The sequence below is a fragment of the Podarcis filfolensis genome, assembly GCF_964270895.1.
Source record: "Podarcis filfolensis genome assembly, chromosome: 1".
Taxonomy (NCBI): Eukaryota; Metazoa; Chordata; class Lepidosauria; order Squamata; family Lacertidae; genus Podarcis; species Podarcis filfolensis.
The window spans coordinates 4,375,473-4,391,679 of record NC_139604.1 but is presented as its reverse complement, the minus strand read 5'-3'; the positions used below and the strand labels follow the sequence as shown (position 1 = coordinate 4,391,679).

Sequence of the window (16,207 nt, the reverse complement as noted above, 5' to 3'; positions counted from 1 at the left end):
TTAGAGAACAACTCCATGCAGTCACAGTGGCAAAGACTGAAAATAAATAAATGCTGATCTTGTCAACTGCAGAGCCCCCGTGTAGTTTGCTGACTCCCCTCCCCCCCTCCGTGCCATTGCAAATTATTGTGAGGGGCAGGCATAGAAAAATGCTACAAAGGTGCATCAGGTTGATGGGCTCCTGGTTCACCACCTGTATTCTATGACAGCAGAGGCTTCCTCCTCTCCCCTTTTAGAATGAAAGCTGGAAATTCAGGCCAGTTATTAGCCCAAAGAGATCCAAGCAAGCCCTAGAAAATTGGGTCTTATGGCAACCCTTATTTTTCTAGTCAAGAAATATGGATCTAGTTCTTTTACTCTGAAAGACTACTAACTGATACAGTTCTAATATACTTGCTTTGCATAAGAAGCGAACATTACGAGGATTATCATCCTGTAGATGGCAGTGTTTCATTTATACTTTTGATATGACTTCGCCCAAGTAAGTGGCATGGACATGGTACTGTAGTGTTTCTGTGGATCTTTCTACTTAGACTTGGTATTTACTCTGGAGGAGTGAAGGATGTAACTCAATTTTTAGGAACTGCAACTGACTCTTTCCATTGTATGGAAACTGCTTCAGGGAACTATTGAAATGTTGGCCATTTCAAGAAACCAGAAACTTGCACAACCTGGGGTGGAGAGGCAGGTAAGCAAACCGGTAATGATCTGAGAAAGAGTATCAAACAGCAACCATAAAAATTTCGATGAGCAATTAAGTTCATAAGCCACCGCTTACTGCTCTGAAACCCAGAGCAGTACTAACATCAAGCCTTGATTCCCTTGGTGAAGAAAAGTCTTCATCTGACTCCAAAAAGGTGTTTTGTGGCTCCATGCAGGCCTCACTCCAGAGAGCATGGAACTGAGAAGGCCATCTGCCTGGTTGCCATACTTGTGCCTCTCTCAGCAGGGGCACATGGAGAAGGGCCTCAGAAGATGCTCATAAGGTCCAGGTATATTTTTGTTGGGAGAGGCCTGTATAAGACACAAGCTATATAAGGATTTACATGTTAAAACCAGCTCCTTGAATTATTAGTAGTATTGGTATTATTATATGACTTGTTTGTCACTTGTTACCCAAAGGCCTTAGCAACGTAAAACATTATACCACAAAAATACAACACCAACACCCCCGTAACAGGAAGCTTCACAATCACACTTGATAACATAACAATATCATCTCTCTCTGGGGAAAAGATAAGTCTTTACCTGGTGCGAAAAACATGTCAAGAAAAGCACTGGATGGATCTTACTGGGCAGAGCATTCCACAGATGGGGAGCCACAATGGAAAAGGCCCTCTCTGTTGTCACTACCCTCTGAGCCTCTCTGGGGGGGGGGACCTGAAGAAGGGCCTCAGAAGAAAATATAAGGGTCCAGGCAGGTTCATATTGGGAGAAGCATTCCAGAAGATGTTGGGACCCTGAACTGCAAAGAGTTTTATAGGTCAAAACCAGCCAGCTATGTAGTTGCTACAGAATTGGTGTTATGTGATCAGCTGCTTGTTACTATGAGGTAGATTTCTGGCTGGTTGACTGACCAAACCAAGAAATTGCTCACCAATGGATCCTTGTTATCCTGGTAAAAAGTGACAAGTGTGGGTGCTGCAGGGTTCTGTCCTGGCCCCATTGTTGAGCAACATATTTATAATGGACTTGGATGGAGGAATAGTGGGAGGTGCTCATCAAATTTGCTGATGACACCAATCTGAGAGGGGTAGCTAATACCACAGAAGATAGTGTCAGGATTCAATATAATCTTTATGGATCAGAGATCACTGCCCAAACTAACAAAATGAATTTCAATAGGGACAAATGTAAAGTTCTGCACTTAGCTAGGAATAGCCAGGTACACAAATATAGGATAGGGGATAGCTGGCTGGGGATAGTGACCTAATCAAGGGATGTAATAGTCCCACACTATTCTACCTTGGTCTGGCCACCCCTGGAGTCCTGTGTCCAGTTCTGGGCGCCACAGTTTACAAAGGGTATTGACAACCTTGGAGGTGGGCAACCAAGATGATAAAGTGCCTGGAAACCATGTCTTATGAGGAATGGTTGAGAAATTTGGGTATGTTTAGCCTGGAAAATAGAAGACAGAGGAGATATAATAGTCATCTTGAAATATCTAAAAGGCTGTCGCATGGACGATGGAGCAAGCTTGTTTTCTCCTGCACTGCACGATAGTACACAAGCCAATGGATTCAAATTACAAGAAAGGAGATTCCAACTAAAACAATGGGAAGAACTTTTTGACAGAAATAACTGTTCAACAGTGGACAGTGGTGGACCATCATTCACTGGAGGTGTTTAAACAGAGGTTGGGTGACCATCTGTCAGAGATTCTTAACTGTGTTTCTTGCATAGCACAGGATTGGACTAGATGACTCTTGGGTCCCTTTCAACTCTAAGATTCTATGATTCTAAACCCCACTGTGATCAATGAGCCATTTCCATAAATTGGTATAGGGTTGCAGCCTTAGTGTATCAATAAGACATACATGGTCTAGGAGCTTTAACATAATTATTTCTTAGTGACTTTTGAAAAACAAGTGTAGCATTGTTAATTCCTGTAGTTTGATAGGATTTATTTGATGATGTCAGAGTTTTAATCTTTCTGTCACTGGATTGTACAGTGGTACCTCGGGATGCGAACGGGATCCGTTCCAGAGCCCCGTTCGCATCCCAAACGGAACGCAAGACACGATGGCACGTCTGCGCATGCGCGGGTTATGTTTCGCCGCTTCCACACATGCGCATGGCGTCATTTTGAGCGTCTGCGCATGCGCGAGCGGCAAAACCCGCAGTAACGCTGTTGTGTATTGAGTCAAAGGATTTTATATCTGTATTATTGTTGTCTGTATTTGCATTAGGGTAAAGTGACTGCCTTTTGGTTCCAGAGGGTACAGCTACTATTGGTTCATTTAAGCTGCTGTATTTGGATCCTCTGTCTTATTGGTTTCCTCCAAAAGGCAGGACTGTGATTGCCTGATATTGTTCCCTCCAAAATGTATCCTTTCTAGCTAGTTCCCTGTCCCTATAAATGTAGCTCTCCCCTCTTCAGTTCTCAGTCTTGTTTGCTGTAATAAAGAAGCGTTACTACAGAACTGTCTCCAGCATATTATGTCAAGAGAGCTGAAATCACAAACCCCACGTCACAACAACTGGCGACGAAGGTGGGATCCGGAATGCTGAGGAGCGGTTAAACGCAGCCCTGCCTCAGAGTCCGGATTGTAGCTAAGAACAAGACTCACTGGCCGGCTGAGAAGACGACCCTGCCCACAGGACAATGGAGAGTCCAAGGGTATTGGAGCCCTTCCAGCCATCAGAGCCCCACACGTGGGAAGACTACGTCGAACGCTTTGAGTTCTTCGCAGTGGCTCAAGGGATCACTGATGCCAGCAAAAGAAGGGCCACATTCCTGAGCTACTGTGGGCCTGAGACCTTCAAGCTGGCCAAGGCATTGCTTGCTCCAGCGAAGCTAAGTGAGACACCTCTCAAAGATATTCTTGCCTGCCTAACAAGCCATTTGGCGCCTACTGAGACCAAGATGGCCCGGCGGTTGGAGTTTCATAAGAGGCAGCAGCGTGCTGGGGAGTCTGTATCTGCATTCCTAGCTGAACTGCGGAAGCTCGCTCAGCACTGCGACTTCCAATGTCTGGAAGAGACTCTCCTGGATCGGTTTATCGGTGGTCTGAGCAGCAAGAAAGCCAGAAGACGCATCGTGGCTAAAGAAGAGGTTACCCTTGCTTCAGCCTTGAAGGAGGCCGCTGCCACGGAGAATTATGAAAGAGAGGAGCTTGATGCCAGTCGCAAGGCCCCTAAGATAGAAGTTGCGCATGCCATGGACGAGCTAGAGGCTACTCCGAGCCAAAGCCCAGTCCGTGGGGTTGAGTCAGTGCGTCAGGCCTGCACAGTGCACAAAGATCACCGAGGCAGGTGCCCTGGTTGTGGCGGAAACCATGAGCGGAAGAGTTGTCGTTTCCGGGATGCTATGTGCCGGACGTGCGGGAAGACAGGTCACATCGCCAGGGTCTGTAGATCGGCGGCGCTGGGAGCGACAGGAGCAACTAGACTGGAGCATCGCAGACCGTCCACGGCAAACCATGTTCTAAAGGACTGCCACTACGTAACGGAGATCAATGGGAGGGTCGTGCAGTTTCCAGCGCAAGGCAAGGCACACGTTAAGGTGAAGATTGAGGGTCAGCTGTGCGACATGGAGGTGGACTCCGGATCTGGATTCACTATCGTGTCGGACCAGACCGCGAGGACATTCTTCCCCAGGGGTAAGTTGCCCCCTCTGGAGCCCTTCCCGGCAACCTTGCAGTCATACTCAGCGGGCCGCATCCATGTCATGGGAATGTGTGCCGTGAGAGTACAGTTCCGGGACAAACAGGCGGTACTCAAACTGGTGATTGCGAAGGGCAGTCGCCCCAGTCTCCTGGGCACTGACTGGTTCCCTGCCCTGGGACTGAGTATATCAGGGCTTAATTCAATCCAAACCTGCCCTGAGATGAGCGAGGCATTATGCAAAGAATTTGCCGGTCTCTTTAATGGAAAACTGGGTTGTTATAAAGGGCCCCCAGTTGACTTCGAATTGGACCCTGGGGTGGCCCCAATCCGACTCAAACCAAGGCGAGTGCCATTTGCACTGCAACCCAAGATCGAAGCAGAGCTGGATAAATTGGTCAAGCAGGGAGTTCTCTCACCCGTGGACTCTGCTAAGTGGGAGACTCCAATTGTCACGCCCCTTAAAGCAAATGGGGAAGTCAGGATCTGTGCAGATTACAAATGTACTATCAATAAGGCACTCAGGGGAAACTCATACCCCATTCCAGTCGTATCACATCTGTTGGCTAAACTGGCTGGGGGCAAGGTGTTCGCCAAAATTGACCTGGCACAAGCTTACCAACAGCTGCCAGTAACCCCACAATCAGCGGAAGCACAGACTATTGTCACACATAAAGGGGCGTTCAGAGTTAACAGATTACAATTTGGAGTTTGTGTGGCCCCAGGGATTTTTCAAGGGCTCATGGAACGCCTGTTAAGAGGTCTGCCGGGGGTCTTGCCATTTTTTGATGACGTTTTGATTGCTGGAAAAGACCCACAGGAACTGGTTGCGCGTGTCCGTGCAGTGTTGCTCAAGTTCAAGGAGGTGGGGTTGCAACTGAAAAAGGAAAAATGCAGTTTTGGGGTGCCAACCGTGGATTTCTTGGGGTTTAAAATTGATGCATCAGGCATCCACCCCACAGATGCTAAGATTAAGGCCATCATCGAGGCACCACGACCACAGAACAAGACGCAGTTGCAGTCATTCCTGGGACTTATTAACTTTTATCATTCGTTCTTACCCCACAAAGCTTCGGTAGCTGAACCATTACATCGACTGTTGCAGAAAAAGAATGTGTGGCGATGGGGGCAGGGGCAGCAGAAGGCTTTTGACTCCTTGCGAGCAATGCTGAGTAGCAGGAGCGTCCTTGCTCATTACGATGAGTCGAAGCCGCTGGTCCTGGCATGTGATGCCTCTCAATACGGCCTGGGGGCGGTGCTGAGTCATAGGGAACCGGATGGGTCGGAAAAGCCCATCTCTTTCTATTCCCGTACATTGTCGCCCACGGAGCGCAACTATGCTCAAATTGACAAAGAGGCGCTTGCAATTGTGGCAGGAGTCAAAAAGTTCCATGATTATGTGTATGGTCGCCATTTCTCCATTGAAACGGACCACAAACCACTGTTAGGGTTGTTCAACCCGAACAAACAAACGCCACAAATTCTCTCCCCCAGAATGTTGCGTTGGACTATATTCCTGAACGGGTTCCAGTACACCTTGACCCATGTGCCGGGGAAACGGTTGTGCCACGCTGATGCGCTGAGTCGATTGCCTCTTCCTGGCGGGAGCAATGTGGATCCTGCTCCAGCGGAGCACATAATGATGCTGGAAACACTTCCGGGGGCTCCTGTAACGGCTACTGATATAGCTGAGAAAACGAGGAAAGATGCTGTTCTCTCCCGTGTGCTCACTTGGGTGGGGAGGGGGTGGCCAGGTGGTCCGCATGAAGACAAATTCAGGCCTTATGCGACAAGGCAGCACGAGTTGTCCATGCATAAGGGTTGTCTCCTGTGGGGAGATAGGGTGATCATCCCAGCACCACTGAGAAACAGGGTTCTTGAGACGCTTCACATGGGACACCCGGGAATGGTCAGGATGAAGTCGCTAGCCCGATGTTATGTGTGGTGGCCTGGAATGGACCAGAACATAGAACAATGGGTACGAACATGCAAGGCATGCCAAGAGGTGCGGCCAGAAGTGGCCAGAGCACCAGTTCACTGGTGGGAGCAGTCCAGATCTCCCTGGAGCCGGCTGCACTTAGATTTTGCTGGGCCATTCCAGGGGAAGGTCTTTTTGGTTATCGTCGATGCATATTCCAAATGGTTAGAAGTGGCGATGGTCCCTAGCATGGCATCAGCTGCCGTAATCAAGGTGTTGAGGCAGCTGTTTGCAACCCACGGGTTACCTGAGACCATTGTATCAGATAATGGGGCAGCTTTTGTATCCCAAGAATTCAGGGCATTCTTGGCTGATAACTTCATAAGAGGGGTCACATCCGCGCCCTTTCACCCATCCTCCAATGGGCAGGCTGAGCGCATGGTAAGAACAGCCAAAGAATCCATTGCGCGCTTAATGGAGGGTAACTGGTCAGCTCGCATCGCGCGAATGTTATTTTTGCAGCATGCGACGCCGTGTACTGCGACGGGCAAGTCGCCAGCTGAGCTGCTCTTGGGTAGAAGACTGGTAACGGTGCTGGATTATGTCCACCCTGATAAAATGCCAAACCGTAATTCAAGAGCAACCCCCCAGGCTGAGGCTGACACAACAAGGTATCTCGCCCCTGAAGATCTGGTCTGGGTGAGGAACTATTCACGAGGTCCGCGGTGGGTGGCTGGTGTGGTCACCCGGACTAGTGGACCAGTGTCCTACTATGTGACCTTGGAAAATGGGCAAGTTTGGAAGAGACATATAGATCAGCTGAGGCGCCGGGCGCTCAGCAGGGAGGGGTCAGATAATTCATCCCTGGCTAACGACGCAGAGCTGCAAGACCAGAGTGAAAATGGCCCAGAGGTGCAGTCACCAGGGGCTTCAGCAAATGAACCAGGGTCTGCTAGTCCTCAGGAGGACGAGGTACAGGTAGGGGACCCTGCGATGTCTGGGACTCCATCTGTTCCTGACGAAACCCCTATAGCACCCCCCTTACCACAGGTAACATCCAATCCAGAACCGGCAACACCTGTTGTCAGGAGATCAAGTAGAACTTGTAGGACCCCACAGTACCTGAGAGATTACGTCTGCAGTGCTCACTAGGGGGGGAGGGGTGTTGTGTATTGAGTCAAAGGATTTTATATCTGTATTATTGTTGTCTGTATTTGCATTAGGGTAAAGTGACTGAATTTTGGTTCCAGAGGGTACAGCGACTATTGGTTCATTTAAGCTGCTGTATTTGGATCCTCTGTCTTATTGGTTTCCTCCAAAAGGCAGGACTGTGATTGCCTGATATTGTTCCCTCCAAAATGTATCCTTTCTAGCTAGTTCCCTGTCCCTATAAATGTAGCTCTCCCCTCTTCAGTTCTCAGTCTTGTTTGCTGTAATAAAGAAGCGTTACTACAGAACTGTCTCCAGCATATTATGTCAAGAGAGCTGAAATCACAAACCCCACGTCACAACAAACGCGCTCCGTTACTTCCTGGTTGCTGCATAGCGCAACTCGAACGCGCTCAACCCGAAGCACATTCAACTCGAGGTATGACTGTATAAAAGGAAAATGAAAATATCTAATTCTGTCATGTTTGGTACTCGGAGCCAATACATTGTATTCTCTACACCTTGCCAAGAGTTTCCAACACAGGTTGCTATCTAAGAGTGCAATGGAATTCAAAATGACCAGACATTTGGATGTGGTGAAGGTCATACACAGCTGTGTAGCTGAACTGCTATACGTGAAGCTGAAACTGAAATGAGGAAGGTGAGTTGGGGAACTACAGAAACAGAGCCATAAAGCAGAAGCAAACATTAAATGTCATGCATATAGCATCAACAGACCCACATGACAGGAAGTAAGTGCTGTCTGCATTTTGGCCACATATCTTGGATGCAACTGGCAAGATGTGGTTATTCATCAGAAAGAATCAGCTGAAGTTTTCATCTGGTGTTTAAGGAAGGAGGCATGGCATTTATGACCTACACACGAGGAAAGAGCCATATCACCACCTCCCATCCTTTTAATGGCTTGGATCCTAAAGGGTTCTTACTAATATTTCTGGGGCTTGCAGTGTTCATGTCATCTTGCCTTGCAGCCATCTCTTTCTACTATGTTACAGCATTAAAGTCAGAACTAGCCATGCTGAGCAGCAAGCTGAACTGCAGGGTCCAGACAAGGGCATCATTTCCACAGCTCTTGAGGTCTTTGGAAAAGAGCAAAGAGGCCAATTCCTTCATTCCCTACTTGAATGTATTAGAAGGTGCTTCAAGTCAGGTGAGCTGCAGGCCCATTTGGAAGGAAATGTATACTTCTTTGTGTCTTCTGCAATTTCCATTCGCTTTGGGGAAGGACAGGAGTCACAGCCCTAATATTGACTTTCTGCATATGTTGTTGGCAGCAAATTTCTTCTGGACCACATCAAAGTAGCGAAGAGATAATGTGGAGTGGAGACAAACACAGAGGGAAAAGGTCTCCTCTGCGTGCAGGAGAAGCAGGTAAGTGAAAAGAGCTTAGTAAAGAAGACAGGTCCCCAAGGAGTAAATGGGCTAACAAATATGAAAGCCAGAGATGGCATGTAAGCCTTTTTGCTGCGATTGTGGCATACAGCCAAAATTATGGTAATTAGGCATTTCTTTTGAAAATAGTACAGACGGAAGTACCTAGGTCTCAGAAAAAGCGATTTATGTGTGCTACTACAGCAGCTAGGATTTTGTTAGCCCAGAAATGGCAGGTGAGTGATGTCCTAAATAAGGAGGATTGGCAATTAAAAATGACAGAATATGCAGTTAGCAGGTCTAACGAATAAAGTAAGAGAACAAGAAGATCAAGTATATAAAGAAGAATGGAATTTTTTTGTGGAGTATCTGGAAAACAACTATAACCATGTGAAAACATTAGTAGGAGTAAGGTAAATTCAACAGTATAACACATAACAAAGGAATAATAAAGGATTAAGGGAATTAAATGAAAATACAAGAATAGGTGGGAGAATTAAAGGAACCAGGGAGGGGGAAGAAGGGAAGCTGTAAATTATTGGTTTATTTTAAAGAAAGATATGAATGGGGAAATGTTTATTTTAATATGAATATGGTTTTGGAAAATGTAACACTGACACACACACACACAGTGCTTTTTTCTGGGGGGGATGCAGTGGTACGCATACCCCTAAACATTTTGTGAATCTTAAGTTTGGCCTCATTGAGGGGCAGTATTTCAATATGAGTAGGAAAATGAGACTACCCCTAAATATTTTTTTAGGGAAAAAAAGCAGTGTGTGTGTAAGAAATCTCAGACCTAGGGACCAAACGGCTCAATCCATTCCTTAGGACTCTCTCCAGGTCACAATTTTCACCAGCCCTGCTCTCCCAGCTCCCTGAGAGCTTTTGCCTAGCTGCAGTGTACCCTGGAATTGTGCTTGCTTGCTCCACACCCTTCTGCCTCTGGCGCTGCCCACTACTAGCATGTGGCCTCCAGTGCCGGAGGAAGGGGGGCGGGGGCTGGCCACCCCGGGTGTCACCACTGAGGGGGGTGACAAAATGTCGGGCGGTGGCCTGCAGCACGCCTGAGCCACGCATCTCCCCAAATGGTCCACCCGCCCCCTCTCCCTCAGCTGTTGGGCGCCTGGGTGGGAGGAGGCAGGCACTCCCCATGGAGTGTCCTGCCCTGGCTAGCCCCGCCCCCACATGCCCCGCCCCAGTCACAGGGCATGCGCGCCACCCCAGGCGCCCAATCAGCTTGCTCCGCTGGTGGTCTCTATAATGTTTCCCACTTAGGATGAAAAATGTTCCTCACACCTGGTCTGCTCTATTGTTTTTACACATGGGGAACACCCTGGTAGGTTCACTACTGTGATTTTATCTATAGAAGGTGAACAAAGTAACTGCAGATTCATTGAAGCCACATTGCTAAAATTTGTAAACAGTAAGGGACCTTTTGCTGGTTTTCTCTCTTACAATATATTTGTATTCTTTTACTATTAGCCTTCAACACGATTTGGTGGAAAGACACGATACACAATTAGCAGATAAATAAGTAATGGTTAATCTGTTCAAAAAAATAGAATACTGAATCTGTATAGATCAATATTTTCAGAAGCTGGTGGTATGTCACCATAAAAATCTGTACTATTCTGGAAAAGTAGATTCATTATGTTTTGTGTTGGATAAATCCCATTTTTGCTCAACTTAACACATCTACCATAGCTGCCTTTCACTTTCTATATCTGTTATATTTAAAGGGGCAAATTTTGAAGCTCAGAGCTTTTGGTTTGGTATGGTCTTACTCAAACATTAATCCCTCAAAAGGTAGTCAATAAAGTACTCATTTCAATGTTTGCTTTGCTTCATTCTGCTAACTGAATTAATTTTGGTTCAGAATTGCAAATATCTGAACTTAATGCCATTAAAATAAATCTGATGACAGAAAACCATTCTCCATTAACCTTTAATTTTTACAATGGTACCTCGGGTTAAGAACTTAATTCGTTCCAGAGGTCCATTCTTAACCTGAAACTGTTCTTAACCTGAGGTGCACTTTAGCTAATGGGGACTCTGCTACCGCCGCACCACCGGCGCGCAATTTCTGTTCTCATCCTGAGGTAAAGTTCTTAACCCGAGGTACTACTTCTGGGTTAGCGGAGTTTGTAACCTGAAGTGTTTGTAACCAGAGGTACCACTGTAATTTGTTTGAGCTCTGTACTACACTCAGCTACATGAGGGTAATCTTCCATTTTAGACTATTCATACAAACTATAGGCAGTTCTACAAAGGCATCCCAGAACAATTACAATATGAAATCTAAAAACAGACATAAAAAAACAAAATAAATAAAAATTCATTTTTGTAATGAACAAGTTATCAGAGTAACTTGTTTTTTACCACACTGAATAATCTGGTGTCATCTTGACCTCCTAAATTCACCCCTAAATTGAGTCCATTCATGAACAAGTTTCCTACTTCTTTTCCAGGCCCTTTTCCCTTTCATGACTTGCTCTGTTTTGATTGCTGGCCTGTGGGCATGGACTGCTTTGTTTCAATTGTGTGTATGTAGACTGCTCTGGGATCCTTTTGGGCTGAAGAGTGGGGTACAAATAGCAAAAATAAATATTGGAAAACACTACTTTACAAAATATAGCAATAACTTAAGTTGGGTATGGGAAACTGGATCTGGCAATTTGGTAAGATCCTTATCCTCAGCCCTTTTGTGCCACGTTTGGACAGGTGGGTGAGGCCACTTGTCACATGTCGGTCACCTGGCATCACAATGACATGAAGCCTTGACATTCCATGGGCTGCAGCTCCCCCAAAACTAGTTAGGAGGAGTACCGTATTTTTCGCCCTATAGGACGCACTTTTTCCCCTCCAAAAATGAAGGGGAAATCTGTGTGCGTCCTATGGGGCGAATGCAAGCTTTCGCTGAAGCCTGCAGAGCGAGAGGGGTCGGTGCGCACCGACCCCTTTCGCTCTCCAGGCTTCGCGGACCTCTCCGCAAGCAGTGGGAGCGCTCCCGCTGCTTGCGGAGAGTTGCCAGCATGCCGAAGCCTGGGCGCGCTGAGATCAGCGCGCCCAGGCTTCGCGGACCTCTCCGCAAGCGGCGGGAGCCAGCGCTGGGCTCCCACGGCTTGCAGAGAGCTGCCTGTTTGGGGGCTGGGGTCGGGGGAAACTCGGGCCTCCCCCAGCCCCGCGCCTGGGGGGGAAATAATTTTTTCCCCTTTATTTCCCCCCCAAAACTAGGTGCGCCTTATGGGACGGTGCATCCTATAGGGCAAAAAATACGGTAATTTGAGTTTGCAGGGGGCAGGGGGAATGGCAGGCAGTGGTGGAGCAAGCCAATCGGGCGCCTGGGGCTGCGTGCGTGCCCTGCGCCCAGAGGCGGGGCCAGCTACCCGCAAGGCGGGGCCAGCTGGGGGCAGGGTGCTCCGCGGGGCCTCCGGAGTCTGCCTGCCTCTTCCCACTCAGCCGCCCTACCGCTGAGGGGGAGGTGGTGGCGGGCGGACCATTTGGGGCAGCATGGAGCCTGTGGGCGCCCAAGCCACCACGTCACCTCCAGGAGAGACGCGTGGCTCAGACACGCTGCAGGCCCCGCGGTGAGTGCTGCCCGGCATTTTGTCTCTTTGGTGACACCAGGAGTGGCCTGCCCCCACCGCACCCCTCTTCCTCTGCCCCTGACGGCAGGAGAAACACACACACAGAGAACCTACCATCAATATTGTTCTGCTTCTGCGGCCACTGCAGGGGAATTGTACTTTTGTGTCTCGGCTGCTGGGATGTATATTTTAGTTACTTCCTTGTGTTTCCCCCTTCAGTTCTACAGTCATGTCTTCAGCTGATGGCTGACAGCAAGCGTGACATTCAGCAACATGGTAATGCAGCATTTTTTAAACCTCATTTTACTCTTGCCACAAATAAATGGGCCGCACCACCTATGATTCCATTTCACTTGCTACAGGGCAAGAAACATCAAATTGTGCTCAGCTTTTCATTTCCATTAGTAACATCCCTTCACATTTCCAATGGGAATTTTTCAGCACAGCCTTATGCTGAAATGGTGACCCTGTCTTCAAATCCTGTGAGCTGCTGCTTCATTGGAGCACATGCTCAGGTGAGCACTGTATCTGAGTTCTGTTTTGTTGTTGCACTTGTGTTAGTGCAGGGGTTGCTACCCTGTGGGCTGCAGACAGCATCCCAAGAGGCCTGGCTTGGTTCCTTCTGTTCTCCACTGTGGTTTCAAAAGATTTGTGCCCTTCCAAATTTGTCAATTTCTTTTTCTAAAGATGTTAAATGCATGCCCTCTGTTGTGTTTCTGTGACGCCAAGAGGTGACCTTCCTCAAGACCCCTCAAATTGTTCTTTTTTCTTTTTCTTTTTGGAAAAAATGGCCACGTCCACTTAGATAGTTGACCCATGGGTCAGTCTGGCTGTCAGCCCGGAGAAAAGTTAGCCATACCAGCTCGAGTGGTGCATATAGTGGAATTCTCTGTGCATACTAGAACAATCCACATTTTCTATTTTTGCTGCACTGCTGCAGTTGTGGGAACCCCCAACTTTCCAGAAATTTTTGAAAACATGAATAATCTGTGATGGGGAGAGGGTGCCTTATTCCTGGTGACCCAATAGAAAAACAAGTAGGTAGAAATAAGTTGTTACCACAGCTCTTTGAATCTTATCTTACAGGTAGAAACGACCGATTTCAAAAAATCCAACTGATTCTCTTCAAAAGTCAGCAACATGCCTTTGATACTAAAAGGAAACATAAACTGATTAGCTTATTCTTACATTATTTTTTTTGTTTCTTTTAGATGGTTCAAGTATAGTTCCATGGCTTCTTAGCTTTAAAAGAGGAACTGCTCTTGAAGAGCAAGGAAATAAAATACTTGTCAGAGAAACTGGCTACTTTTTCATATATGGTCAGGTAAAGAATTTAGTAAGCTCCCGGAGTTTGTTCTGTTTTCTTAAAGTTTCATAGTGTAATCAATTTTGTCTGTCTTTATTCTTCAGGTTTTGTATACAGATGAAATGTTTGCAATGGGACATTGGATCCAGAGGAAAAAAGCTCATGTAGTTGGTGATGATCTCAGTTTGGTTACATTATTTCGTTGCATCCAAAACATGCCTCTCACTAATCCAAACAACTCTTGTTATACAGCTGGTAAATACGTTACCTGTCCTAAATACATTTTGTCAAGTCCCACACACATGGAATGAGGAGCTTAAAAATATATCTGACACGGTGTTTCTAAGTGGTGTGGGTGTGGACCACATATTTCTGCAACCACTCACTGAACTCATTAAGTTTCATACATAAATTCCTAAATTCCTTATCTTTACCTACTCTGTGGTGGTTGCCTGTGAACAGTATTCAAAGACAACAATAGATTCTCCTCGGTGGCTGTATTTCAAGCTACTTTCAGCAGAATGTGCTCAGTAATTTTGAAGCCTGAGTGCAAATGCCTACCTGGGTGACAAACAGTCTCTGTGTGGTGGAGGAACAATTGACATGACTTCCTGCCCTTGAAAAGTGTGTGTTGGAGAACTTGCTTGATTAACTGTCTATAAGCAATGCTCACATCATGCTTAAGATCTGCTGTCGGTAGTTTAGGGCTTCCGTTTCCTGTTCCATGACCTGAAAGCTGTGGCCACCAACTTGGGCCTCAGTTTTAGAAGTCAATCTTTATTTTTTTATATTTTATTACATTTATATATTGCACTTTCTCCAAGGATCTCAGGCAGTGTATATAATTGTCCATCCCTTTATCCTCTCAAAACTCCTATGGAGTTAGGAAGAGAGTCACCCACCCAGACTGATACCATATGTGTCACACAGGTGTTGCTTCCCAACACTTGCTGGAGACCCACATAGTCTCTTTCCAGGTATTATGCTGTACTTGGGAAAATAAAATGTTTGATTTGTTGCATTATAAGTTTTATTTTACATCCTGGGACCTTATTATTAGCAACACAGCAATAACAACATTAAATCAAAGAGGTGTCTCTGGACTGACTGATAACAATCTGTACATGTTTATATGTTTACATTTCTGTAAGGATATTCAAACTCTCTTGGCAGGTATTGCAAAATTAGAAGAAGGGGATGAGCTTCAGCTCACCATTCCACGGATGGGAGCCAAGATAGTCTTGAATGGAGATGCCACTTTTTTTGGTGCAGTCAGACTTCTGTGAAGCTCTTCATTGTTCATTGTACAAAGGGTTGGATCTGTTGTGTGTTTCATTTTTAGTTAGTTGGTTTATGGAGTACTGTTTTCTGTTTTATTGAAAACAGGAAGCTGATTGGATGTGGTACGCCCACCTCATGTGGGTTACCAGAAATGAAATTTGTAAGAAGAATATAAATATAGCATTTGTTACATAAGAGCCTAAATAGAGCAGTCTTGAGTCAGACCAACAACTGATCTGTGTTTCATTAGTTTAGTGTTCCACTTCCTACAGTGGCCACCTGGAAATGCAACAGCCCTCTCTACTGTTTGTCTCCCCCAACAGCTAGTATGGCAGGACTTACAATTTTAAACATCAATTTTCTTTTGAGGAAGGAGGGGAGATGCATTACTATTTCAGCAGAATGTGCCCTGTGGAATGACCACCCATTAGATGCCAAGGAAATAAACAACTATTTGACTTTTAGAAGACATCTGAAGGCAGCCGTGTACAGTGGTACCTCGGGTTAACAACTTAATTTGTTCCGGAGGTACATTCTTAACCTGAAACTGTTCTTAACCTGAAGCACCACTTTAGCTAATGGGGCCTCCCGCTGCTGCTGCACCGCCGCCGTGCAATTTCTGTTCTAATCCTGGGGCAAAGTTCTTAACCAAGGTACTATTTCTGGGTTAGCGGAGTCTGTAACCCGAGGTACCACTGTATAGGGAAGTTTTTAAATATTTGATGTGTTACTGTGCTTTTAATATTTTGTTTGGATCTGCCCAGAGTGGCTGGGGCAACCCGGTCAGATGAGTGGAATATAAATAATAAAATTATTATTATTATTTTATTTTTATTATTATTATTAGTCACATAGAGTGCAATAAAACTGTGAATTGTTTCAATATGTCACAGAAGTACCCTTGATACTGAATTCCATGCATGTTCATAAATAAGTCAAAATCATTCCAGTGGAATTCACATTTCAGTAAGTGTAAAAGATTGCAGCTTTCCAGCTTTCAATTCAAAAGTTTTAAGAGTCAAGCAAAAAATGTGTTCTTATCAATAAATAAATTACTAACACACACAAACAGATAAAGGAAGGTCTTTGCAGCATCAAACTGTGTTCCCCATTGGCCAACAAAGTAGTGCAAATATTGATGGCATTTTTCACTTAGATGACATTGAAGACTGTTAGGAATGTGGGGGAAGGAGGTGCGCATCATGTGCAGGTTGTCCTAAGACAGCTGAAGCCATTTTTTGTACC

The 16,207-nt window shown here is 46.0% G+C and overlaps 1 protein-coding gene and 1 long non-coding RNA gene across 2 annotated transcripts in view; one reads left to right on the top strand and one right to left on the bottom strand.

Moving 5' to 3' along the window:
- Positions 1-16,207, bottom strand: part of LOC310743599 — a 265,247-nt gene that overhangs the window by 17,220 nt on the left and 231,820 nt on the right. The window lies entirely within an intron of this gene.
- Positions 7,792-15,790, top strand: TNFSF13B (TNF superfamily member 13b). Its single transcript, XM_083572739.1, has 6 exons — positions 7,792-8,564; positions 8,689-8,785; positions 12,595-12,651; positions 13,587-13,699; positions 13,786-13,936; positions 14,855-15,790. The coding sequence occupies exons 1-6, from the start codon at positions 8,256-8,258 to the stop codon at positions 14,965-14,967; spliced, it is 840 nt and encodes a 279-aa protein (XP_083428865.1). The 5' UTR covers positions 7,792-8,255; the 3' UTR covers positions 14,968-15,790.

Excerpts from the sequence above, each read along its gene's own strand:
- TNFSF13B (XM_083572739.1), top strand. The coding sequence starts at position 8,256 with ATGGCATTTATGACCTACACACGAGGAAAGAGCCATATCACCACCTCC. Across the intron at positions 8,565-8,688 it reads TAGAAGGTGCTTCAAGTCAG|CAAATTTCTTCTGGACCACA; the intron begins GTGAGCTGCAGG and ends TGTTGTTGGCAG. Across the intron at positions 12,652-13,586 it reads GCGTGACATTCAGCAACATG|ATGGTTCAAGTATAGTTCCA; the intron begins GTAATGCAGCAT and ends TGTTTCTTTTAG.